This window comes from Oenanthe melanoleuca, chromosome 4 (genome assembly GCF_029582105.1).
Source record: "Oenanthe melanoleuca isolate GR-GAL-2019-014 chromosome 4, OMel1.0, whole genome shotgun sequence".
Lineage (NCBI taxonomy): Eukaryota > Metazoa > Chordata > Aves > Passeriformes > Muscicapidae > Oenanthe > Oenanthe melanoleuca.
In genome coordinates, this window is record NC_079337.1 from 20,764,365 (window position 1) to 20,789,421 (window position 25,057).

Sequence of the window (25,057 nt, forward strand, 5' to 3'; positions counted from 1 at the left end):
ACGTACTAGACTTGTGCTGACTGGATCGTAGAAATTAACTATTCTTTGTTTTTACATAAGTTGATACCCACTTAAATAAAAGATCCCAACTTAAATCTACTTTTTAATAACATTTTTAGTAATCATATACAATTTTACCAAAACCACAATCCTGCAATTAATTCCAAATCAATCTCTTAATGTATTTTCCCTTTACTGTTGTGTAAGTCAGTATGGAAATTCTTCATGCTGTTTCTGCAACTTGACTTGAATATTTAAGGAAAGAAGGTTTGTAGAGTAGATGGTGTTGAATACGAGTGACGATAGGAGGAGAGTGGCCAGCCTGCATGTTTTACATGACAGCCAGCAGAGTACAGGAAAGTTTTTGTCCACTGAAGTTCTTACCATTCTCAGGATGGTGCAGTTCAATACAGCACCCTGATCCCAAAAATTGGGTAGAAGCTCTTGTTTTTGAGTCTCTTTGTTTGCTGAACAACTTAAATCCTATTTCAAACATACTTCATTCACTCAAAAGCTTTGCACGACAAAAGTAGTGGCTGGATCATCAATTCCTGAGGCTGGGAAGAAGCTGCAAGTCTTGGACCCAAGTGCTCTGGTATCACTATGTTTCTTTGTTGTTGGTATGACAGACTGGCTTCCCACAAACACTCTGAGATGGAGATTCTCTGAAGTAATAATGTAATGCAGATTTTGGTCTTGATCTAGTCTGTGCAGCATAGAGGAACAGCTGTTCCAGTGTAAGTATTTTAATTCTGTCAGATCCAGCTGGGGGTTGATTTGCCAGGTTCCCTAGTATTATATTGATACCATCTTGTAATTATGGAGTACTGTCACTGGAACAGCTTAAAAGCAAGTTTTGTACTGAATTTTCTGATGTTCAGCCTGGAGCTACAGGGTACTGAGAACCACCTCATTGCTGGGCTAAAGGGCTCACTTTCTTGGTCCAAATTCAATTGTTATTTCCTCCTAATGCTCAAAATTGAGTTCTAATGACATTCATATTTGTTCTTTACTGTCTGAAATGAAGTAGAAATGCAGCTCATTTCAGAATGCTGTAGGGGATATTTTTTAATGAGATGGAAAAGATGTAATTGTCCAGTTGTACAGCAGTGGCTTGGAGTAATTTGTGGTGATAAGGGGGAATTTCTTCTAATAAGATTACTGTTTGCATTCAGTGTTCTCTGTTAGAAGTTGTTTTCACCAGTGTTCTTAACATTAAGCTTCTCACTTAATCAGTATCCTTGGTTCCTTGAAAAACACTGAGTTTCTATGTATCTAACTTTTTTTAACTGGCTGGGCTTTCTGCCTCTGCTTTGCAGTCTGTTTTCTGCTATTTCTCTGTGTTTTTCTGGATGTGAGGCACTGATTCCAGATTTCAATACAAAAGAACCTTATCCAGTCAGATTACTTCACCTAGTTAAGAAAACCTGCAATTCCACAACTGAGACTTAAACCCTCCCCCTCCAACAAAAAAATCCCAGAAAATGCTGAAGTCATCATCAGACAATACTCTTGCCTGTTCCCCTGCAGCCCTCAAGAACAAACTTGCTCTAATAGTAGCATTTTCTGCTTCAATGGCATGATCAGGTTTCTGACTAGAGGTAAGAATCTCACACTGTTTGTTTCTGCAGTGTTGACTGCAAAGTTTGCTTCATTTGCCAGTAGGTTGAGGAAATGGGACAATTGTCCTACTGAATCCTTGGAGGACACTAGTAGAGTGTGACTAGAGGAGTTTGTGCCATGATCTTTACAAGAGGCCTGCCAAAGAGACCAGTGAGAAATAAGGCAGAACATGGACAACCCCAGTGAACATGGGTAGCCCTGGACACCAAAGTCTCTGCTCTACATTTGGCTTCAAGGTTGAGTGGATGCTACAATCCACTGTAGTCCTAGAATAGCCTCAGAACCTTGACAAGTTCTGGCCCCTCTCTCAGCACAGTTGCAGCAAATGCATGCTGCTTCTCATCCCAGTGCTTAGCTCTGCCTTGTGCAGCAAATCCCACATCATTTGCTGTAGACTCCACAGAACACTCTTCCTCTGTCACATAGACACTGTAACATCACTAAAGAAAAACAAGACATAGCAATCACAGTCACTCTTAATGCTAAATAATTCCAACACTGGGTTTAGAAATAAGCTTTTATTAAGTAGATTGAGTTAGTCACTATTGAATTTGAAGAATGAGTAGAGAAACAGAAGTTCCATAACCTGGACTAATTCTGTTATGCTATTCAGTAGTTAACAATGTATTATTATTTAATACCCAGGATGCTCACCCTAAAATACATAGCCTTCTTAGTCCCAGTGAGTTTTCAGTTGCTTGATTCTATCTTCTATCAAAAATTCCATTATACAAAGGCAGTTAGCATGGTGCTGGCCAATTAGAAGGTCCACATTTGGCTCTAAAATTTTAGCACAGTTCGAATGCTTAAAATGAAAAAGAAAAAAAAAATTACCAAGAAGGCAATTTTCTCCCCATCTCTCCCCTCCCCTTCATTGCTGAGACACGTTTTAACTTCTGTCTTTTGTAAGAATGAAGTCATGCTTATGCCTATAATATTTATTAAAAATCCAGGATAATCCTTGTTACCTTCAGGGGTATTTTTTTCTTTCCTCCAGTAAAATAAACTCTAAATGAACACTTTTTCAAACTAGGTGTCAGCTTGAAGATTGAGCAGGAGCAGTAATATTTACAGGCATTCTCCCTTTTGTCTGTTTGGAAAATGCTAGGTAGCTTTCATTATTAGTTTCCTCGGACATACTCATGTATGAATAAAGCACGGAAATTATACTGAAGTTTATATCTGGGGCGGGGATCAACTGCTGCATGAAATTTGCATAAATGCAGTGTTTCCAACTGTAACAAATACAGTCAACTGATTTATCCAAAACAGAATCCATATAAGCTAAAGCAGATAGAGCTAGTACTTTCTCCAAAGTTATATACAATGAATTTATATCAATTGAGATCAAATACAAAGACCATGCTGGTTTCTGGAGATAATGCTCGTAACTATTTGTCTATCTGCAGAGGGACCTAAATATTACTGAATATGAAATCTTCAGTTTCTTTACATTCATTTTTATAAGGAAGAATGTTTTAGCAATGGTGAAAGCCTGAGACTGACCTGTCCCCTTTTATCAGCTTTACATCTGTGGGTATTTCTCTGTTTCTTGCTTTTTACTGTGTGCCTGGGTTTTGGCACATGCCTGGAAGTTCAGAGAAGTGTGTTTAAATCAGAATGCATGTGATGTATGCCACCCTTTAGCTTCCCTGTTTAAAACATGACAGTGGGCAGGGAACATGTACTTTGACAGTGTCTGGTCAAGAAGTGTCTTGTGTACCTTTCAATGTTGTGAACATTACCTTTTTCCCGAATGCATCTGCTCAAAAGCCTCATTAATTTTGTCAAAAGGCAGCATGTGAGTCACAAATTCATCAACCTTGATCTTTTTGGACATGTATTCAGTCACCAGTTTCGGTACACTTTCTACACTCTTCCAGCCTGAAAGAAGGATAATATACCTTGTTTTTTTCCTTTTCCACCCATCATAGAAAATTAAAAACACAGCCCTTACACAGACACTTGTATGATCAATATGAAAAGGGACAGAGACAAGTGATATGTAAAGTCTGAATACTTCCTACTACAGCAATTACTGAATTCCCAAAAAAACTCAATGGGGTTTTGAGTTGACAGCAAAAATGTATATCAAGCACTTGTTCCCTTTTTATTTTAAAGGTTTTTATAGCATATTGTAATGTTTGCCCCGCAATTTTCTTAGTGGTTAAGCAACACAAATATACTGATGTCACTTCCCATCTCCCCAAAGACCAGATCCTTTAACTAGACCAAACTGAACCACATCTTCACTTGGTGATAAAGCAGTCTCCCTATCCCACTCCTTTAGTACTAATAGCATATAGATATATTCTCTCTTCAAAATATGTTAGATATCATACCAATGTGTTAATCTGTACCCTGTCTGTAGGATTTTAAGAGTCTATCTTAAAAGCCAACATAGCATTTATGAATAGTACATTTCTTGCACAAGCAAAACCAAGAGGGTGTGTTCTTTCCAGCTGTAGCCCAGAGTAAGTTATTTTTATCCCCATAGCAAGAGAGAGTTACCTCCAAACGCAGTCCCTTTCCATGTCCGCCCAGTTACGAGCTGGAATGGCCGTGTGGAGATCTCCTGGCCAGCAGCAGCCACTCCGATTATCACACTGACTCCCCAGCCTTTGTGGCAGGCTTCCAAGGCAGCCCTCTTGATGGACAGACAGGATAAAGCAGAGTGTTTATTGCTAAGGGTTATGCTGCCTGGACTGGCAGCACTTCATTTCCCCCAGTTCATGAATCACCACATCAGCATTCAAGGAACAATAAATACACTGAAAATTACATTTTATTTTCCACTGGTTCAGATTACCTTATACTGTTAAAGGTTCACTTTACACTTTTTATATCCTATCTAGCTTTCAAAGAAGTCTGAACTCCCACTGAAAGTCAGAATAAACTATAATGACAGACTGTATTATTAACAGTTAGGAATGCTACTGTAGTTCATTAAAACCTAGCCTTACATTTAGTAATAGTTCTGCATTTTCAAAGGTGAAATTAATTACTTGAGAAATTAGGGAAATACTGAGTGATCCTTGAGATTTTATTGTTCATTGCACAATATATTTTATGTAAGTTTTGTTAATGTCAGCACAGAAATTCAGGATTGCAAAAAAGTCTGATTAAGGAAAAAACATTTGTAAGTGCCATTTTCAACCCAAGAAGTAGGAGCTGCTTTTATTACATAATTAGGATTGAGTGTAAATTGTGCTTTTTAGTCACAGCAGTTATCATTACCATTAAAAAAAAAAATTAGCGAGTCTGGCATGTTTTAAGAAAGCAGCTGATCTTGCTGTTTAGCTGAACTGGTCCCTCCCTGTACATGCTCCTGTTGGTCAAGCACTCACCATGACTCCGACATTTCCGATGCACTCAAATGAGTAGTCCACACCACCATCAGTCATCTCAGCCAAAACCTCCTGGATGGGCTTCTTGGAGTCGTGGGGGCTAATGCACTCAGTAGCTCCAAACTCTTTGGCTTTGGCATACTTATCCTTGTTAATGTCGATGCCAATGATCCGGGATGCTCCTGCTACTTTGCAGCCCATAATAACCGCCAGCCCAACTCCTCCCAAGCCAAACACGGCACATGTAGAGCCAGGCTCCACCTAGGAATAAGAAAGGAGTCATGAGCAGCAGAAAAAAATTCATCCTTCCACAGGAAGAGGAAATGTAAATTAAGGAGCTGTAATAAAGGGAAAAACAGAAGCAAACACATATGGCTATGAGATTTACTAGATAAAGGGAAGTATATAGAAATATACTCCAAAAAGCACTTTAGGTACTAAGCTTTTTCTTTTGCCCAAAGACTCATGCCCACTCACCTACCACCTGTCTCACCCTGAGCTTCAGACTATCAGAATGACTTGCAGCAAGATGAACATGAACTGGAAAAGTAACTGATATATAGCTGCTATCAAAAGGGATGCAGAATACTCCACCTGAATTTCCTCCAAAAGGCTACGGGTTCTTCTAAACTGATCTGGCCTTGTATAGGGAAGTTGGAAATTCTTAGCTAAACTTCATCAGTTGAAGAGGAAGAAGAAACACAGATTTGGTACATGACATTTACAGTCCTAATATAGTCACTAAGCTATGTGTGCCACAAGCCCAGCCTTTACCTTAGCAGTGTTGACAGCAGCCCCATAGCCCGTGGAGATGCCACAGCCCAGCAGGCACACTCTATCCAGAGGTGCTGCAGCGTCTATCTTGGCTACCGAGATATCAGCCACCACGGTGTACTCAGAGAAGGTGCTGGTCCCCATGAAGTGGTAAATCTGCTTTCCCTTGCAGGTGAATCTGCTGGTACCATCAGGCATGACTCCTTTCCCTTGAGTAATTCTTGAGGCAAAGACAGGAGAGTGCAGTCAGCATTTTAAGCAGCAAATATTCTCACCAGACAGAATCCACGAAGCAGCACAGAGAGGCAGCTACATACTTGCACCTTTATATTTTGACCATTTCAATAAACCTAGGAGTTCACCGAAGTGAGATGCCAAATTCCTAAAACTTCATGCAGTTAATTTTCCTCCAAGGAAAAACTGAAAGAAATGCTGACCTTCTTAGTTACCAATGCTAATTTTTGGTGCCACGGTACCACACCACCATGCTGGTGGTGGCTCCTTCAGTAACCTCCCCTTGAATAACACCTGTCAGTTATGTCACTGGGTTTTCTTCTGAGTTTGAGAGAATTTTTTTCAGAACAGGAGCTGCAAATTTATCTGGGAAGCAGGTATTAAGCAAAAAAAAGAGCTTTCTGTATTATTTTTTCTTGAAAGCATTGGTGTTCACTCCCAAGAGCAAATTTCCCTGAAGTTCTTCCCCTAAGTATGGATTAATATGGAGTCAGAGTATTTATGTTTTCCAGCGTGTGGACACAAGGTACTAGTTTGCACCTTCACATACATGAAAAGAGTTATAGTTGTAACTGTAACTTGGCTAGTAACTGAAAAGAATAGAGTTATATTTAAGGGAAGAATACAAATTTAAAGGAAGAGTGGAAAAAAATTGTATAAGTGACCCCTGAAACACCAACTTTCCAAGTCATTAAATGATGCATCAACAGATTTATTCTTCAAAGAAAACTCCTGTCAATTACTTTTGCTAACTACAGCAGGTATACTTTGAACAAATACTATAGAGTGTGTCAAAGTCATACAGACCTTATCTTCTGGCACAGGTTTGTTTTGGGATTCTTACAGAACTTGCACTCTCCACACTGAGGGATGTATAGAGGGATAACAGTGTCCCCTAAGAAAAAAAGATATTCTGTGTCTAGTTATTGAGTCAAGCAAGGCATTCTGAAAAAAACCAAAAATGAAGTTACTCGATTCTCCATGTTTTTCTGTGAGCTTGAGTTCACTTAAAACCCTTGCATACTAAAAGCTGTGTATGGTATATGGTGGCATTATAGAGGGCTAGATAAATCACTTTTATCTTGGCTGAGCAGACAGCCCATCTGAAATTCATCATTCCAGAACAAGTAGCAATGTTACTGTAAAACAAAACAACCCCAAATCACAGTGAACAATATGACTAAACACTTTAAGCCTTTTAATTACACCAACAGATAAAAATTATAATTTGAAAAAGTAATAAACCCCCAACTGTTTTCTAACTATACATTGATATGATTTCAAGTAAAAAAAAAAAAAAAAAAAAAAAAAGCTATTCTGGGCTCTTTCAAGCTTTAAATCAAGAGCTCATTGAATACATTAGTGTTGTGTCTCACAGACTACAGAAACACACCCCAAAATAAAATATTGTATTAATTCCTGCAATATGGCATTTCAGTGACCCAACTTGACAGTGGGTCTTCAAATAAAGTAACACTTTCAAGAAAGGCAGAAAACTTGTAAGGTATTTTCTTACCCTTCTTTACTTTTGTTACTCCTTCGCCAACACTCTCTACAATTCCTGCTCCTTCATGTCCCAGGATCACAGGGAAACATCCTTCAGGATCAGCACCACTCAGAGTATAGGCATCAGTGTGACAGACAGCAGTGGCAACTATCTGTGAAGAAATATATAATCTGAGACACCTTGAAGTTGAAGAACAGAATAGTAGCACAGATCTAAATAATTCCCCTTTGGTCAGGAATTCAGAACAATTGCTAGGTCAAAGTTCTGGCAGCATTTGGGATGTGGGCAATATACTTTCAATTCCTGGCAAGGCAGTTTTTCTCACTTTGAAAAAGCCAAGTCATGATAGTACATTTTTATAATTTCCATCAACCAAATGTGACACTGAAAAGAGGTAAAAGATGACATGTTTTTTCCTATACCTAGAAATCAGTGCTCCAAGTAATCTCAAAGTAGTTTAGCATCTCAGAATCGAAACAAGTTAAGACTCAGAGGTAAAATTACGAGAGAGACCATGCAGAACTCTCAGTACTGCATAAATCCAGCTTAAGTCTCCAGCACCATGCAGAAATCTTTTCCACAGAAATAAATTTCACATTATTATATACTTTTTGGCAGATATAAGCTTCTGGAAAGTCGTGATGAAATCAGAAACTTGAGTGTAGGGAATCAAAGATACCAAATCCAGCTCAGCAGCCAGTAACTTATGGCCTGACTGAAGTAAAACCCTGCATGTTACACAGCTGCCACAAATGACTAACTGCAGTCCTTCAAACAAGATAAAGATGTTCCCAGTTCAGACATTCTGAAGGAACTTAGTCTGTAACAACTGGAATTGATCCTCAAGATTACCCATTATCCTCAGACCACACTGTGAAGTGAGACCACTAAAAATTAAAAGTGTTTTTCATAAACAAAAGATCTAAATACTGTCATTTTCTTCTCTGTTAAGCCAGCTGAGATACTAATGAACTAATGATATCTATTCAACATTTCTTCTGTTGACAAACAAACTATTCATCTTTAATGCTCAGTCTCCTAAAACAGAAAACAGAGAGAGAAAAATTGATGTAATTACCTTGATGCGAACTTCATGGGCTTTTGGTGGAGCAACCTCCACTTCCTCAATAGAGAGAGGCTTACCTGCCTCCCAGGCAACAGCAGCCTTGCATTTAATGACCTAAAAGACAAGAACAACAAGAAAAAAAAAAAAAGAGGACATCTGTTGTATGATTCATTTAAAATAATTCTTGTTCAACCAAGTGAGAAAATAAAAGCAGCACTGCTGGCTTTTGGAAAGAATCCCAGATCTGAAATTCATAATTTCAACACAAAGGTTTAATTGCCCCACATTTTGCTTTCAGAAAGCTAAACAGTAATGAGTAAGCCAAGATCTGAAATTTGGATGTCATTCTCTTACTGAGCAAAAAATATAATAAGTCTGGGAAGACACACTGCAGTGAAGTGAGCAACATGAATAGAAAGGCTGCATAATAAAAATGGTTTTAAAATCAAAGACTGCCATTCATTTCAGATATGTTCATTAAACACAGTGTTTGAAGTTGGAAAGTTCAGACGGAAAGCTGTGGAGACCCATATCAAGAGTGAATTTTCTGTTCCTTATCAAGGTGGTTTCCAGGTAGGATTCTGGCAAGAAGATGCATGTGTGCAGCTGACACGCAAAGCCCCCCAGTGATGCAGAGGGACCAGAGAGACTTTGCTATAGGGCTCTAGCACCTCTGCAGTGGCCACAGGGATCACTGTTAGCAAATCTTCATTCACTGCTCTCAGGGCCATGACAAATCCTGCTCTGCAACCACATCTAAACATCTCAGGGTTCAATCCCAACCATGCAGAGCCTGGATGAAAGAGCAGGATTTCTAGATCTGTAAACCCTGTTAACAGGTACAGACAACAACTGACTGAGAAAACCAGCAGGCATTATAGCCATACACTCTAGAGCAGCTTCAGGATAAGCACCTGGATAACCCTTAGAGGTCGATTTCATGAAGATGACAAGGTCTAAGCCATTGCTATTAGAAATATAAACCAATAGAAGAGCATGACATTTTCAAAATAGCTGTGGTGTTCCCATGGAATGCTTGAAAAAAAGAGGATTAATGTAAATTCCCAAGACCAGAAATGCAGTCACTCAGCCTTTTTGAAATTTCACTTGCTGGAAGAAATAACAGTGCCAAGACCACCTTTTGAGCTTGCCAAGTCTGATTCATCACCTGTGATTAGGAAAAAAAAGCTAGTCCATGCCTTTCTGTAGTATTTCTGTTGTACAATAAACAGTACTAGGCTTTGCCAGAGCCTGTTAAGATACTTATCTATCAGCTATCATTGTACCTGTAATAACAAAACTTAGATACTTGGCTTAAATTGGATAAATACTACACTCATAAGCTTTGTAACAGAAAACCACACCTATTCCAACAGCTAGCAGGGGTCTGAATTAGAAACCCCTAACTAGAACCATGAAATCTTCTAATCCTGCTTTTTAATACCAGGGCAAATATTACAAAAATGTATGGAATGTGCCATAGTAACTAACTGTGGAATTACAGTGTGAGCCATCTGTCACAATCTCTAAATCTACCAAAGATTTTGCCAGAAAAATCTAAATTCAAAGCACAAAGTGCAAGAGGAGCCATCATTCAGTAAATCATTTACTGGTTTTCAATCCATCCCCTCATCCTCCCCTCATTAAGTCATCACTTGCTCTTGCATGGGAGACTGCGCATTCCTATAATTCGATTTCCACCAGCTTAGTTAAACACAAAATTAAAGACAGAGAGGAGGAAAAAAGTCTCCTTACAGGATAAATTCTGATAATCTGAAACTAACAATATGCATCTGGAAGCACATTTTTCAGTGGTAATTTCTGACTCAGTTCATACAGCCACAAGGACTATGGCCAGGACTAGTAAGAGTGGGTACCAGGAAAGTTCCATCTTTTTTCTGCCCTCTTGTTATTTATAGCTTTGCTGAAAATCTTGAAGCCAACAACTGGAAGTAAAAAACAAAACACCGACTTCCAGCAGTTCTTCATTTCCCCTATTACCATGCTAGCTCTGGAGCACGCAGCTGTTGGGTTGCTTGTGGCTGTGCACACGATCAGCTATCTCAGTATCTCAGGGATGAACCCGAGCTCTGGGCAGCGACAGAAGCTGCTCCAAACCCAGAGCCAGCCTGGAGCAGCTTCAGCGTCCGGCCAGGCGCGGCCACCGAGCCCGCTCGGGCCAGGGCACTGACCGCCTGTGCAGAACCCAGAGAAATATTGGCAGAAGGTCTGGGCTATCGCGCTGCTCCTACAGCAATGCGGCGACCGTGCCACGCAATGGCTTAGCGAGCAGGCAGGGTCTTGTTTTACCCCTTCTTTCCAGCCGATTCGGCCGCACCGGCCCGAAGCCCACAGAAAACCACGCAAGCTCAAGGTCTTTGCTTGTTCCTCCACCGCCGCGACCCGGGAGCGGCCGGAGCGCAGCCCTCAGACCCACAGGACGCGCACGGGGGTCGAGCACACGCGTGTTTTCCTTCGCAATTCTGCAAATACTCGCAACGGGAGCTTCCCACGCCTAAGCAGCGACACCGACCCCGCCGCACGCCTCACACGCGTGGGGCAGGAGGGCGGAGAAGCCCGGACAGCCCCGCGCCCCGGCTCTCGCCAGCGCTGGGGCAGGAGCGGCCACGGCGACCCCGGCCGCGGCCCCGGGCAGCGAGGGCAGGGCAGGGAGGGCTCGCCCGCCTCATCCTGCCCGGTGCGGGACCCTCCGCCCGCCCCCGGGCAACCTTCCCGCCGCGGAACGCAGACGCTCACCCCGCTCGCCATCGCGCACGGCTACGGCTGCCAGCGGAAGGGGAAGGGGAGCCCGCCTCCTCCGCCGCTGCCCCTCTCCCCGCCTCCCTCTCAGGGGCGGGCCGAGGAACTGGCTCATTCCTCCCTAGTTCGCCTCTTTCCCTGGCAGGGAGGAGGCGTGCTGGGTCAGTCGCAAGCCCCGCTTGGCGCTTCTCTTCCCGCAGATAGCGGTGCGGGCCTAGGTCTGTGTTTCCTGAGGGTGCCCGCGGTGTTGCCTTGTGGCGTGGCTGGGTTTGTGGCTGCGCCAGCGTCTGCCACTCGGCCCCTTTAGTCCGGCCGGCAGGTGGGCATTACCGTCCATTACTGTGCCTGTGAGGGAATCGGCCCGCTGTCCTGGCTGATGGGCTGTTCCTGCCGACGCCAGGCTGCCCAGATTCCTGCCCGGATTCCTTCCCAATTAACGGGCCGCCCCTGCGCCGCTCCCTGCGGCAGGAGCAGGGTGTGCCTGCCTTCCCCAGGCGAGGGAATCCCGCCTGGCTCCGGTCTGGGAGCGCTTGGTACCGCCTGTGTCACACCTGGACACAGGGACTGTGTCTGAGCCACGTCTGCAGAGCATGTCCTGTGTGCCTGAGTCTGTTCTTGGCTGCATAAACTGCAGTGGTGGAGGCGTTACTGGGTGGCAGTGTGAAGACTCTACTTCAGACTGGGTGAAGTCAGCCCGCTGCCAGGGTAGGTGAAGGGACCTGCAGTAGGATGGAAGTTTTGACTAGGCTTCTTGACATTCCATCCAGCAGCCTTTGAAGCAAAGGAGCTGCTGCTGCAAGATGGGATCATTCATTGGCTTATGCTGTTGCTTCATCTGAAAAACCTTTTTTCTTCAGGCAGGGTAGGAAGGGCTTCTTGTGAGGTTTGCAGACATGATTGTGTAAGGTGAGGGGAGCAGTTCTGCCAGAGCTGCTGGGATTTTCCATGAGGGGTAATGGTGCTTGAGGAATTGCAGGGTATAACGAAGTCCGCCTCACTAAGAAAGGGAATTTTTATTTTCCAGTGACATGCTAACAAAAGCGTAGCAAATACTACAGATAGACAACAGCACCAGAATGGGGAAAACTGATAACAGGATATAAGCAACTATGGCATTCAGTAAATAAGATGAAAGTAACATAATAGTTAATAACAAAACTAAAATGAGAAACTAAATCTGTAGGCTCATGAAAGCTGACGTAGAACTGGAAGGTAATTTGGCCAGTGAGAGTCCTAGACAGATTATACACCTTGTTGTTGAAATCGACTCAGGCCTTGTCCATTTCCTTGTGAAACTCAGCTCTGCCAACCTCTCCTGCAGATTTCATGTTCTTAGCAACCCCTCGTCAGTGCTTCCAAAAAGCCTTCAAGCATTTTATGTTTAGCTGAACTCCACAGATGCTCTGGTTTTTCTAGTATCTTTGAAATTCTGAGCATTGTAGGCACTGATTCTGGTGCACAGAGGGACAGGTACATAAATCAGACTTTTTTAACACTTGTTGTCCAATTTCAGAGATGAAAGAGGTTGTTTATTTATTCATCTTTCCTTCCCTTGCAGTTTTGTGAGGCTGCCCCCAGTGTTGCTGTGTACTTTTGGAAACTCCTGGACAGGGTAAGTGGTTTTGCAACTTTCTTTCTGTTCTCAGCACCATACAATCAAATCAAGTTACCAGCCATGCTCTTGAATAAACTATCTAGGCTTTGTTACATGTTTCAGGTTTATGTACTTAAGTTCTGTAGGTGAAGACTTCCACTGCTGCTGTGAATTTTACATTTGTTTGGCTTTGGTGTTGTTCTATCTGTTTGTCCTGATTTGAAGGATAGGTGTCTGCCAATAAAGGCAGAAGCTTCTCTTTGAAATGGAGAATGTAAACCGCCCTCCTCCAAATTATTATTATAATTTTGAAATTAAGTGACTTTCAGGCAAAGATAGGGGAATTAGGAATAACAGTTCTTTACTAGGAAAATTAAAATAGAAATACAGTATTACAAAGAACAATCCCAACCCTGACAGAGTCAGAGTACAACCTGACACTCTGTCAGTCAGGGTGTTGATAGGAATCTGATCAAATGGTGGCTGCATCCTCCTGCAGTGGCAGATGTGGTTCAGCTGAAGCAGTGCTCCTGTAGAAGGGTGCAGCTTTCCTCTGAAGGTCCAGGGATGATGTGGAAAGGTCTGGTGTTCCTCTGGAATCCAGTGGAAAGATGGATAACTTGCTGTCCAAAATCTCAGTTTTTATCTAGGTAGGAAAGGCTTGGCTCCTCCCCCTGGCTGGAGCATCTCCCATGGGATGATGTAATTTTATCAGTCACACAGTGGGACTTAATGGGCCAGCAGCAGATGATATCTTCCTGGAGGGAGGATGGGGTGTGGAAAAGATAAAGATGATTGCCCCAGCTGGTTTAAAGATGGCCCATTAGCAGATAATATGTGCCACGGAGATGAGGAATCACTGCCCCACCCGGCTTCAACAGATGGTGACAGAATACACATTTCTGGCCACATCAACCCAACACACTGTTACATGTTAATCAGGAACATGAATTTGGATTGGGAAAATAGGAGGGCTTGGAAGCACTCTGAGCATGTGTGAGGAAGACCTGGCAATCATGTTCTTGTTTGGTTGATGTGCTCTGTTTCATGTGCCAAGTAGGGAGAAAGTCCAAAACAACTAGGGATCTGCATCACATTTTTTTCCTTTTTTAAAAAACTGTACTATTATGCCAACCCTAGAGGCATTAGTTTTCGTGAGGGTTTTTCTGTACCTTAGTATAACTTTGAAATGCAAGAAGATGTGTTTCAAGAAATCACTTGTGAGCTTGGCAGGCAGTGGCTGAATGAAGATTTGAGTGATCTGCCAGGGTGCCCATCCTGGGACAGTCTGAGTGCCAGTGGCAGACGCTGGCTGTGTGCCTCCAGCAGGAGGAGCTGCTGCTTTGGCACTGGAAATGCAGGCTGCAGCCTCACACACTGGTGAACAGATTGGCAAGGCACAGGGAGGCTGGAGACTGGCAAGTCTACCCAGAGGCAAAACTGAAACGCATTAATACAAATGTTGTCTGGTTTATTTTCCCCAAGCAGATATGGTCCTAGATTGACCCACAGGTAATTTTCCTTCTATTAATGCTATAAATTTTCCAAACAAAACCAGTAGTTTTGATAGAAATATTTCATTAGAGCAACCCTGTTAGTGCTGGGGTAACCTGTGCACTAGTTCCAGCAGTGGATGCTTGAGTGTAACTCTCTTTTTGTGGGACATTGCTCTCAAAACTATCCTGTTGAATTCTGATTTAATTTTCTACATTTTCCTGTGAAGTACTGGAGGATAATATTTGTGCAGCATAAAAAACAAGCAGCTAGAAATTTTTGTCATTCCACAGATCAGCATCAATTAATTTTTATAAAATATGAGTATAGCTGGTTAAAAAATGGAAACATTTAAAAAATCATAATTGTTTTAATTTAGAATCACAGAATCATTTAGGTTGGAAAAGACCTCTGAGATCATTGAGTCCAACCTTTTGACTGAACACCACCATGTTGGCCAGACCATGGCACTGAGTGTTTCATTAGACACCTCCAGGGATGGTGACTCCACTGCTTCCCTGGGGAATCCATTCCAATGTTTAATCACTACTTCTGTGAAGAAATTCCTCCATGTCCAACTTTAACCTGCCCTGAGGCAGCTTGAGACTATGCCCAAAAATACTCAAAGCTGGTTGGTATTTCTTTGGATAATTCTTAGATAACTACAATATTTTGTAAACATAAATATAAATCTAAATATTATCAGGTAATTCAAGAAATGGTTGTTTCCAAAGGAAAAACTTTAAGAATAATTTCACTAATTAATCCTAGTATAATTCTTAAGTATACTAGAGTAAAATAACTTTTCAAAACAAATCTGATATACTCAAAGTAAGTGTGAAAGTGACCATGAGAGTTTTGCAGTAGAGACACATGAAGCTGGGATGCTGTAAGATGTTTAATATTTCAGACACGGAAATCAGTAATTTGGGGAGTTTTGCAATTAAATATTATCAGGTATCTGCATTCCTTGAAAATCAAATAAAACACAAAAAGCTGATCTAATATGTGCTGATTTTAATATGTTAATATTAAAATAACTATGCAAGGGAAATTTGAAAGATGAAAGTGGGGAAAGAGTTGTGCTGTCACCTCCTTTTTTGCACTTGGCAGCATTTAGTTCTGGTTTAAATATATAAATGTCTGCTTTCAAATGTAATTATTTGGCCAACTGTGAAACAAGTGATGTTTTAGGAATCAAGCAGAATTTGAGGAGCTCTCTAATTATCTGCAGAAATTTGAAGTCCTGCTCAGTTAGTGATTGTTCTTAAGGGGGCAGGAGGATCTCCGAGATCCAAGGCAGCATGCCTGGAGAGCAGGGACAGGTGACCGCCAGGTGGCCCTGCTGTAGTAGAGAGCTCTTCAGCTCTCAGAAGGGTTTACACAATTTTTCAGGTAACAACAGTTCAAAAGAATTGGTAAAGTGCAAGTTACGATTTACTTTAAGCAGAGATTTTTTTTATAGTGATCGAACTTTTTTTTTCATCTAGGTTTAATTTTTTTTCCAAAAAGGAATATTGTCTTGTCCCAATCCTGCACACATTTATTTATGTGTTTATGTTTGTTAGACAAATACTTTTGAGACTTGTCACTTGTATAAAATCAAGACTGAGCAGATGCATGTGCAGTATTAGGGAAACTAATTGGAAGGAACTTCTTGGAGTTTTCTCAATAGGGAAGTACTAGAACTCAATTAATTAATATTTATTGAATTGTATTTGTGTTAACCGGCACTCTTATTGTCTTATGTTTAAAAAGTAGTTGGGAGAATTATAGTTTTATGTCATAGCAGAATGATATGTGCAGAAGTTACTAAAAATTGGCAAACAGGATGGGATTTGTTTACCTTTGATAACTCATTTGTGTGTTCATGATATTCTGTGTAATAATTGATTGTGCTAAGGGGTTTCCAGAAGTTCAAAGGGCTGTGGGATGTGATAAGTGTTGCACAGAAGAGGTCAAAATGCATGGTAGTGTTATGGGTCCAATGTTCAGCACTGAAAGAAGGATCTGTTTAGCAGGATAACCATCTTGGAGTGACAGTCCTGTTCTTTGGGGAAGATTTTTCAGAGCTGTACTGTAATATACTGTGGGATGTGGTGCAGAAAATATATTAAAAATACAACAGCATTTGACAAATTGAAACCACATCCATGGGTGCTGTATGAGTATTACATAATAAGAAAGTTATCTACTGCTTGATATAATATGCTTCAGAGCAGAAGCAGCAGAGGTGGTTTCCCTACTGGGATTTGCTGGCAGCTGCAGCATTCACCCAGCTGAGATGGGGACAGAGAGGAGAGGGCCCAGCTCACTGAGGCTGATAAAAGTGAGAGGCAGCAGCAGAAGAGGGGCAAAGACCTTGTTGTGCAATGCTGAGACCAAGAGTGAGATGAAGGCCTTAGAAGTGAGGGGGAGCTCCTCCTGCCCTCTGCAAAAACATTTGATTGAATGCACTGCATAAGAGAAGTTTGACAGAACCCCCTTATTAGAAAAAGCGTGTATATTTCTGTGTAAAGTCCAGGCACAGGAGGACCAGTAGTGACACCAGCGCAGGTGCGACCCTCATTCTCTTCTCCTTGTGCCTCCCAAGGTGAGGTGCTGCTTGAGAAGGGCTCAGGCCAGGAGAGCATCTGATGTGCTGTCCCTCCACCCAGATTCCTTGGTCGAGTCCTTCAGAAGAGCATGACACTGCGAATGCTGAAAAGTGGAAGGGAAGGGAGGGTTTGCTGCAGCTCAGAGGCACCAGTGTGGCAGGCAGTTGTGCCTGGGGACTGGCCACTTCTTTGTCATCCAGCCTCTTCCTGACTGAGCTGCATGAGACGTGCAGCAGTGGGGCAGCCTTCAAATCCCTGCTGAGGGCAACCCCTCAGGGGATAAGGCCACAGGATCTGTGCTGAGCTGCACCATGGGCAGGAGGGTTCCCTGTGCTCAACGTGGGCTCTTCCCTCTGGGCAATGGCAGATCTTGCCATCACTCAGCTGTGAGGCCCTGCTTCCTCAAAAGGCTCAGGTGCTCTTTGGGAAGCCAGGGTTGCATGCTCTGGCTGTTGGAATTTTAGGAGGAGGTGTTTAGGTTTGCTGTACCTCAGTCCTGCTGGTCAGGGTCTCACCTTTTTCCTGCACGCAACAGCTCAAATCCCTCGTTCACTTTAGCAAATGGCAGCGTGTGTGTGATCAGCAAGTCTGAATTGAATTTCTTCTCCAAATAGCTGGCAACTAATTTGGGGATAGATTCCTTCATCTTCCAGCCTAGAAACAGGAGAAAGCAGCTGCATGAATAATGGAAGAAAGGCTGTTTTGTTAAGGCAGTGTTACTGTGTGGGTCAGGATTGAGTGACCAGTGCTGGTGCCACTCTCTTGTGAGAGATTTTCACTGTTTAGGATGAGAGGTTTACTGTGTGAAACAAGTAGAGATGATTATTTGCATGTGCAATGCTAATGTTCAATACAGGCAATACAGTTCTTCTATTTACTTGTCTTCTACTTGAAAACCCTCTTTTGCTACCAAGAAAGGAAAAGCTGCAAAATTTAGACTGTATTCTTAAGTTTTCTACCTCCGAGCACAGTCCCCTTCCAGGTACGGCCAGTCAGCAGAAGTGTGGGATCAATGGAAATCTCTGAACCAGAATCCAGTTCCCCAATCATCACAGAGATGCCAGTGTTCATATTGCAGGAAGCCAAGGCAGCAATCTGATGGGACAGGTAGGAGAATTAGGGAAAGCCGTGATGAGTTGGTCAAGGGAATGCTGTTTTTGTGCAATCTCCTGCTCCTCCCTGGTAATGTGAAAAAACACACATGCCCCCTTGTGCAGCAGACCTGGAGAGCTTGTGGCCTCCTTTAAGATATGTACACTGTTTAATCCCCAAGCCAACAGACTGCCTTTCTGCATCCAGCAGTGGACAAAACTCCCCACAGGGGCAAATGTTGCCCTGAGAGGAGCCTGGGATGATGTGGGCGGGAGGACAGGTGCTGAAGTGCCACCTACCATGGTGTCCGCGTGCCCGATGGCCTCAAAGGAGTAGTCCACGCCCTGCCCGGTCATCTCAGTGATCACCTCCTGGATGGGCTTCTTGAAGTCTCGAGGGTTGATGCAGTCGGTGGCTCCCAGCTCCTTGGCCTTGGCAAACTTGTCCTTGTTGATGTCCACGGCAATGATGCGGGCAGCTCCAGCTGCCTTGCAGCCCATGACAGCAGAGAGGCCAACTCCTCCGAGGCCGAAGACAGCACAGGTGGAGCCTGGTTTTACCTGCACAGACAGGACCCTGTGAGTGTCCAGCAGCAAGAGGAGGAGGAGGAGGAAGAGGTGGAGGTTTCTTTTGCACAGCATTGATGAGGTTGTGAGGGTGGCTCTGGGGTGCTAAACATGCCTGAGTACCAACCTTGGCTGTGTTGATGGCAGCCCCATAGCCTGTGGAAAACCCACAGCCAAACAAGAAGACTTTGTCCAGAGGTGCCGCAGCATCGATCTTGGCAGCGGCGTACTCTGGGACCACGGTGTATTCTGCAAAGGTGCTGACCCACAGGAAGTGGTGGATCTGTTTCCCTTTGCATGTAAATCTACTTGTCTTGTCTGGCAGGAGGTTCTGAGGTTCAGAGATACTGTGGGGAGGTACAACCATTTATATTTAATTGCCTAAAGCACTGAGAGGGGTGTCAGACTTGTCATAAATCCAATCCCATGTAGGTGTAGGGGAAGGCGAAGTAAACTTACTGGGACTTCTGGCAGTAGTTGGATTCAGGATTCCTGCAGAAGTTGCATTTCCCACACTGTGGGAGGCAAAGGGGGATGACTTTGTCCCCTGGAAGAAAACAATATCCCTTGTTCCATGGCTCTCAGAATCTGCCTGTGTGAGTGCTGATTCCTGGGTGTGTGTTTTTGTGTCAGTTACCTGGTTTCAGAGAGGTCACTCCTTCTCCAATGCTTTCCACAATTCCAGCTCCTTCATGACCAGGGATAACTGGGAATTCTGCCTTGGGAAAGCAGCCTTGCAGAAGGTGCTCATCAGTTTGACAAATGCCTGCGGCCACAAGCTATTTCAAGAGGAAAAAGTAGATGTCCTGTCCTCTGTCTTAGTTTGTGGAAACAATTTTCTCAGGGGTGTTATGATGTCTGTCAGTGCTGGCATTCCATGGCAGCACACTGAGCCCAGGCTTGGCTTTCCCCTTCTTCTCACCCTGAATGCTCCACGTGTCTTTTCTCTGCACTGAGCTGGAGGTGGAAATGGAAGGGAGGCCACAGTGTGGGTTCCAGGGCCCTGTCCTGCAGAGCAAGGGCTGGATGACATGTGACATGGAGTTGTGTGACAGCTTAGGCAAGGATTAGTCCAGAAGGGAATCTCTGGGAGATGGTACATTTGAGCCAAGGCATGTCTGGACAATTAAAGCCTCTTGGAGGACACACATCCCTGAATTATACTGAAGGTATAAGCAGAGGAAGAGAAATTCCCACAAGGAAGGAAGAAAAATTTACTGAAATACGTTTTTACCTTGATCCGGACTTCCCCGGCCTTTGGGGGTGCAACTTCCACCTCCTCAACAGAGAGTGGTTTGCCTGGGGCCCAGGCAACAGCAGCCCTGCACTTGATAACCTGGAAGCAGCCGAGAGGAATACATTGCATGGGAGCATTTGCTTTCAGCACACGGCTGGGGGAAGTCATCCTGCAGTCACCTGAACCCAAGATGTTCAAACTTGGTGATGCACAACTGCCCCTGAAACCAAGTGATGTCCCATAAACACTGCACTAGTTTAGGATCTGAGGAAAGCCCATTTGTGGTTTGTCACCCAAAGAGTATCAGGTATAGCCTTGGAAGATGATTGGGTTTTGATGGCTTTGATGGATTTTTCATAATATCCTCATATGTTACTGGGCAGACTGTGCTGTCATGGGGACTCTGGATCCTCCCTGGTGGAAATGCCAGTGGTGAGCTTTGATGTCAGCCTTGTGACACCCTGGCTCAAGGTGAGTGAGAGGGGTTATGGAATTGTCCCAATCTGATTGGCAGCTGGATAAATTTTTTCCCTTCCCAGGGTTTGATTTACGTGCGACATCGCTCAAACCCTTCCCCGATCAACTCAAAGCAGTTTGACATCAGCAAAATGGAGCCTGCAGCTTGAAAAGGGCATTGCCATGGCCAAGGTTGGGTGCAGGAGATGAGTGGCTGAAGAGGGCACCACTGAAGAGCTGCTTTTGCTGCCAGAGCAGGAGCAAAGAGTGGGATGAAGCAGGAGAGTGTTTTGCAGAGCAGCACAATTCCGTGTTTTGTCTCCTGAGCAGCTGGGCAGGACAGAGGGGGAATGCACTGCCTGGTGCAGGTATGGACACGTGCAGTTGTCCGAAAGCAGAATGTGGGGACGTTGCCAGAGGTTTGGAAGAGGTGGGGGAGTAAGGTCGGAGGAAAGAGGGCATGCAGAGTGGTGTGCAGGCTGAGCCTTTTGCAGCGCGTTTGGCCAAGAGCAGGGCACCTCGGGAAGCAGGAGGGGAAATGCGATGTGTCCTTACTTTTCCCGCAGTGGCCATGGGGTGTTAGCAGAGCTGTGTCTGTCGCTGTCGCAGGCAGGAGGGAAGCTGCTGCCCCCGCGTGTTGCAGAATCCCCGCGTCGTGGAGCGGGAGCAGTCCCGGTGCGCAGCGTCTGGAGAGCGCTGGTTAATCTGTGTGGGATGCTGGATGCAGAGGGGAGGAGCTGGATAGCGGCAGGGAGATGGATGGGGGCAGAAGTCCTCCAGGCAGGCTTTTATCAGTTACTCTGCTCTTGGGCCGTTCCTTGCTCTCCCCACCTTAAAGGCTCAGAGAGCTCAGAAAGACTTTTTTTTTTTTTTTCCCTCCAGTTGCTACCGGCAGGTGTGGAGGGAGACCTGGGGCACTGCTGGGGGTTCCTGGTGTTCTCCTTTTGCCAGTTTGTAGCATTCGACCTGCTGGCCATTCACACCAGAATATTTGCAAAAGGATTAAAATCTTAAAAATAAATAAATAAAACAAATGGCAGGGAAAATGTGGTGTGGTAGACGAAAATATATGTGCTCCTGGGTAGAAGCTCTACTGTCTGTGTTCTTGCTGCTGTTTTCACCCCAGCGGTAAGGGGGGAATGTGTCAGAAAAGGACTTTTTTTCTCAAGGACACATTTGCTTCACTCTGGTGTAACCAGGTTTGTGACTGAGTTCACTGCCCCCAGGCTTTTCAGGTTCTCCCAGAGCTGTTTTCTGCTGAGGCATTGGAGAAGGCGAAGTATTGCAGAGATTGGATGAGTGAGAGCTTTGTTGGAGGAACAGGCTAAGATGAGCATCCAGAGTGTGATGTGACTCCCACAGTTAGAAAGGAATCTTCATTCTGTGTGGCTGAAGGGACACTTTTGCAAATCTAGGGAATGGGATAATTTGCTAGAAGACTGCCACTAATGTCATAAACCCCCTTTTTGGATAACTAGCCATTTAGAATGCTGTGATGAGGGGAAGTTAACTCTTTGGCTTTTGAGAAAGATTATACATATAGTTATATATATATTTATAATTTTTTTTTTAATCAAAGCTCATCTGTTGACATTTGGATTAGCAAAAAGGATTAGACATGATGAGAAAAAATGTGACATTAATGAATCAGGAGGACATGATTTTGTGGACTCAAGCTTGGCAGACTCAGCTCTACAGTTGATTCACATGTCCTTCACAAAATCACAGAATGGCTTGGGTTAGAAGGGACCTTAAAGATCATGTCATTCCATGGGCAGGACCACCTCTCACTAGGCAAAATTGCTCATAGCCACATCCAAGTGGCCTCAAATGCTGCCAGGGATGGGGCATCCACAACTTCTCCTCAGCCTGTTCCAGTGCCTCAGCACTCTCACATAAAGAATTTCTTCCTAATACCTCAACCTACTCTCTTTCTTGCCTGCTGTTCTATCAGGTCACCCACCAGATATTGTGGAGCAAAAATACAGTTCTTTTCCAAGATTTCCATGTACTTTCCTGTGCCTTGCAATCCTCACTTCAGCCTGAAAGTGGGCAGAAATAAGTGCTCAGCCATAATCAAAAATACTCTGTAGACTGTTCAGACAGACCCACTTTACAGAATTCCTGAGCCGCAGAGTAGTTGGCTTTGATTCCCATTCTGTTTTCTGCATTGCACAGGAGCTGGAAAGCAATTCCAGAGGACAATTGCTGTATGGCTGATAACCCATATGATTGGCAGTGTTTGAAGTTGAAACCATCAAGTTTTAGAAGTCCTGTAACAGAGAATGGAATCATTCACCTGCATTCTAAAAAGCGTTCCATAGATATGGCTTACGATTTCATCTCACACATAAGGACATCAATGTGCTACTTGTGCTGGCATTTCATGGCTCTTAAGACATGTCTAATGTCTGCTGTTGAGTGTGTAACCTACACAATGTTTCTAAAAAGATCTTTCAAATGTGTGCTCTTATTTTTCCTTAAAACATCCATGTGATGCTGTAGTCCCGCAAACTTGCAAATCACCCACTGATGTGAAGACAACATAGGTTTGAGAATTGCTGTCTGCCCTGCTTGCGTTTGTTAAGTGTCATGGGGAGCTGGCACCTCTGTTGAGCATTTGAAATGTATGTAATTATTGCAGGGAGTTGATACTGATATCCTGCTGCTGTGCAGCTTTTAGTGTATATTACAGATGGGAGGTTGTTGTTGCTGTTTTCTTCTCATCCAGGTAATAGAGATCAAACTTGTATGTCAGCAGGCACGGATTTAATGATTAACTTTTTAATGGCAGATCCTGTGGATCTATGTTCTACAATAAGAACTACTCTAGTAGATTGTCATGTATTTTATAAGTTTAAAAGGCTGATCTGTGGGGTCAGATGTTAGTACACACAGGCACAGACCTCAAGGTGTTTGTCTTCACCTTAGTAGTCAGTTTTCTGTCCCCCTGTTTACGTTCTGGTTGTTTGGTGCCTGTGTCACAGAGGTGGAAAGACGGAAGAATATTTGACAGAGATCTCTGTGGAATTGATGGTGAAATGCACCTATGAGGGTGAAGTACAAATCTTATCTTTACTGCTGCCTGCAGCAGGCTTCAATAATTTTTCATTAAAAGTCAGAGCCCAATATTAAAGGCTTCATTAATGACCCAGCATTACACTTCTGTCCACAGTGTGACTGGGCACCTTTTTCAGAGACAATTTTTGCATTCTACTGCAAAGGACAAGCTAGATCATACCCTAGCAGGTATTGCATTGTGTTTGTTAGCAGTATTGGCAATTCACTCTTCTAGAAGATGCCCTGGTGCTTTACCTTCCATTAGAACAGAAATACTGTCTACCTCATACAAAATGATAGCAGAATGAGGCAAATGAGGTAAGGAAAGTGGGACTTAGATCCACCCTAATATACTGTACGTTGCAGAGTTTAAGAAAAATAGTGATAAACGTCTATTGAAATGGAAAATTGATTCTGTTCACCCTAGAGAAGGAGAATGGCTGTGGGAAAGAAATTAAAATAGAGACGAGGACTCTTATAGCAGTTGGCAATTTTGAGTCTATGCTATCATAGAACGATGGAATATTTCAACTTGAGGGGGATCCTTTAGGATCATAGACTTGTTTTTTTTTTTTTTTTTTTATGCTCAGAACAAATTGCTTTTTTAGACTAGCTGTGATCATAGTACATCCTACAGATTTTCACTCTGCAATGTAAGGAGGAATTTTACTTTATGATTTCTGAAAGCCTAGGTATAGCACCTCTAGCACCTACATTTTTATGTGATGGGATATAAATGCACATGTCATGTCTCTTCCCCATTACAGTCTGTAAATTTCTCAGAGGTTCTTGCAAAATCAAACCTAGATGAGGAGAAAAGCCTCCAGACTAAGATCAGGATCTAAAGAGGACAAATATGAATCACAGAAGGAAAAATTGGAGAGAATAATACAGAGCAAAGGGATAGGTTTGTAGTTGACACCCGTGGTGACATCCACATTATTTGTTTTCCCCTTGATTCTAACCCAGAGGCTCTTAACTGTGCCATTACAGCTCCGTACATTCCAATCCTCCTATTCCATACAGTGTCAGTCTCAGCCTCTTCTGCCCTGCCTTTCCCTCCTGATGGGCCTGTAACCATGCAACAGGGCAGTCCAGTCACAGGACTTGTCCCACCAGTTTCACTGACACCAACAATATCTGTTGGAGTCGGTGAGTCGGGGATGTCTGAATTCTTAAGAGAGAAATCAGAGTGCACGGATTGAATTAAAGCCTGTAGATGGATTGAAGTCTATTCAGCTACTCACACATAAGGTGGAGGTGTAAGTTTAAGTTCTAGGATAAGTAAGTGAGTTTATAAGTTTTAGTATGAGCTCTAATGCTTTTAGTAAGTCAAAGTTTTTGATACCTAAGTAGAAGTAGCGAAGGTTGAAAAACATACTAATGTTGCCAGTATTAGCTCCAGGACCATAGCTGTAAACAGTACTTAGAGATAACAGGGCTACAGTAAGAATATTGCTTACATTTTTCTGATAGAACAAGATAGGTCGTATGCGTAGTCTATACATAACCTAGCGGGTTAAGAAACTAGAATTCTAATAGGTTAAGGAGTGTTGGTCCAAGTTTGTGTCCTAGCTTGTTGGGACGATCCTGTATAAGAGTTTGTACTGGGGGAGAGTTAGTGCTTTTCTGCTTTTCCTGCCATAGCTT

General features: G+C 43.3%; 2 protein-coding genes and 1 long non-coding RNA gene across 4 annotated transcripts in view; 1 reads left to right on the forward strand and 2 right to left on the reverse strand.

Moving 5' to 3' along the window:
• Positions 1-2,126: 2,126 nt before the first annotated feature.
• On the reverse strand, positions 2,127-11,550 carry LOC130252889 (alcohol dehydrogenase class-3). 2 transcript variants are annotated; one of them, XM_056490948.1, is made up of 9 exons: positions 11,309-11,550; positions 8,564-8,665; positions 7,495-7,636; positions 6,786-6,873; positions 5,745-5,964; positions 4,971-5,231; positions 4,135-4,270; positions 3,369-3,507; positions 2,127-2,428 (listed from the first exon to the last, which is right to left on the reverse strand). In XM_056490948.1, exons 1-9 carry the CDS (start codon positions 11,318-11,320, stop codon positions 2,404-2,406), a joined length of 1,125 nt encoding a protein of 374 aa, XP_056346923.1. In that variant the 5' UTR covers positions 11,321-11,550; the 3' UTR covers positions 2,127-2,403. The 2 variants fall into 2 exon arrangements, with proteins under 2 accessions (XP_056346923.1, XP_056346924.1); XM_056490949.1 differs by lacking the exon at positions 11,309-11,550 and adding an exon at positions 10,553-10,745.
• The window catches only part of LOC130252892 (uncharacterized), a 52,603-nt gene continuing 39,004 nt past the window's right edge, over positions 11,459-25,057 (forward strand). Inside the window, exons 1-2 of the long non-coding RNA XR_008840460.1 lie at positions 11,459-11,529; positions 12,870-12,923. This is a non-coding gene — a long non-coding RNA (uncharacterized LOC130252892). The remainder of the gene's footprint in view (positions 11,530-12,869; positions 12,924-25,057) is intronic.
• LOC130252886 (alcohol dehydrogenase 1-like) lies at positions 16,866-21,261 on the reverse strand. The gene is made up of 9 exons (XM_056490944.1): positions 20,903-21,261; positions 19,889-19,990; positions 19,292-19,433; positions 19,114-19,201; positions 18,782-19,001; positions 18,388-18,648; positions 17,956-18,091; positions 17,512-17,650; positions 16,866-17,099 (listed from the first exon to the last, which is right to left on the reverse strand). Exons 1-9 carry the CDS (start codon positions 20,918-20,920, stop codon positions 17,075-17,077), a joined length of 1,131 nt encoding a protein of 376 aa, XP_056346919.1. The 5' UTR covers positions 20,921-21,261; the 3' UTR covers positions 16,866-17,074.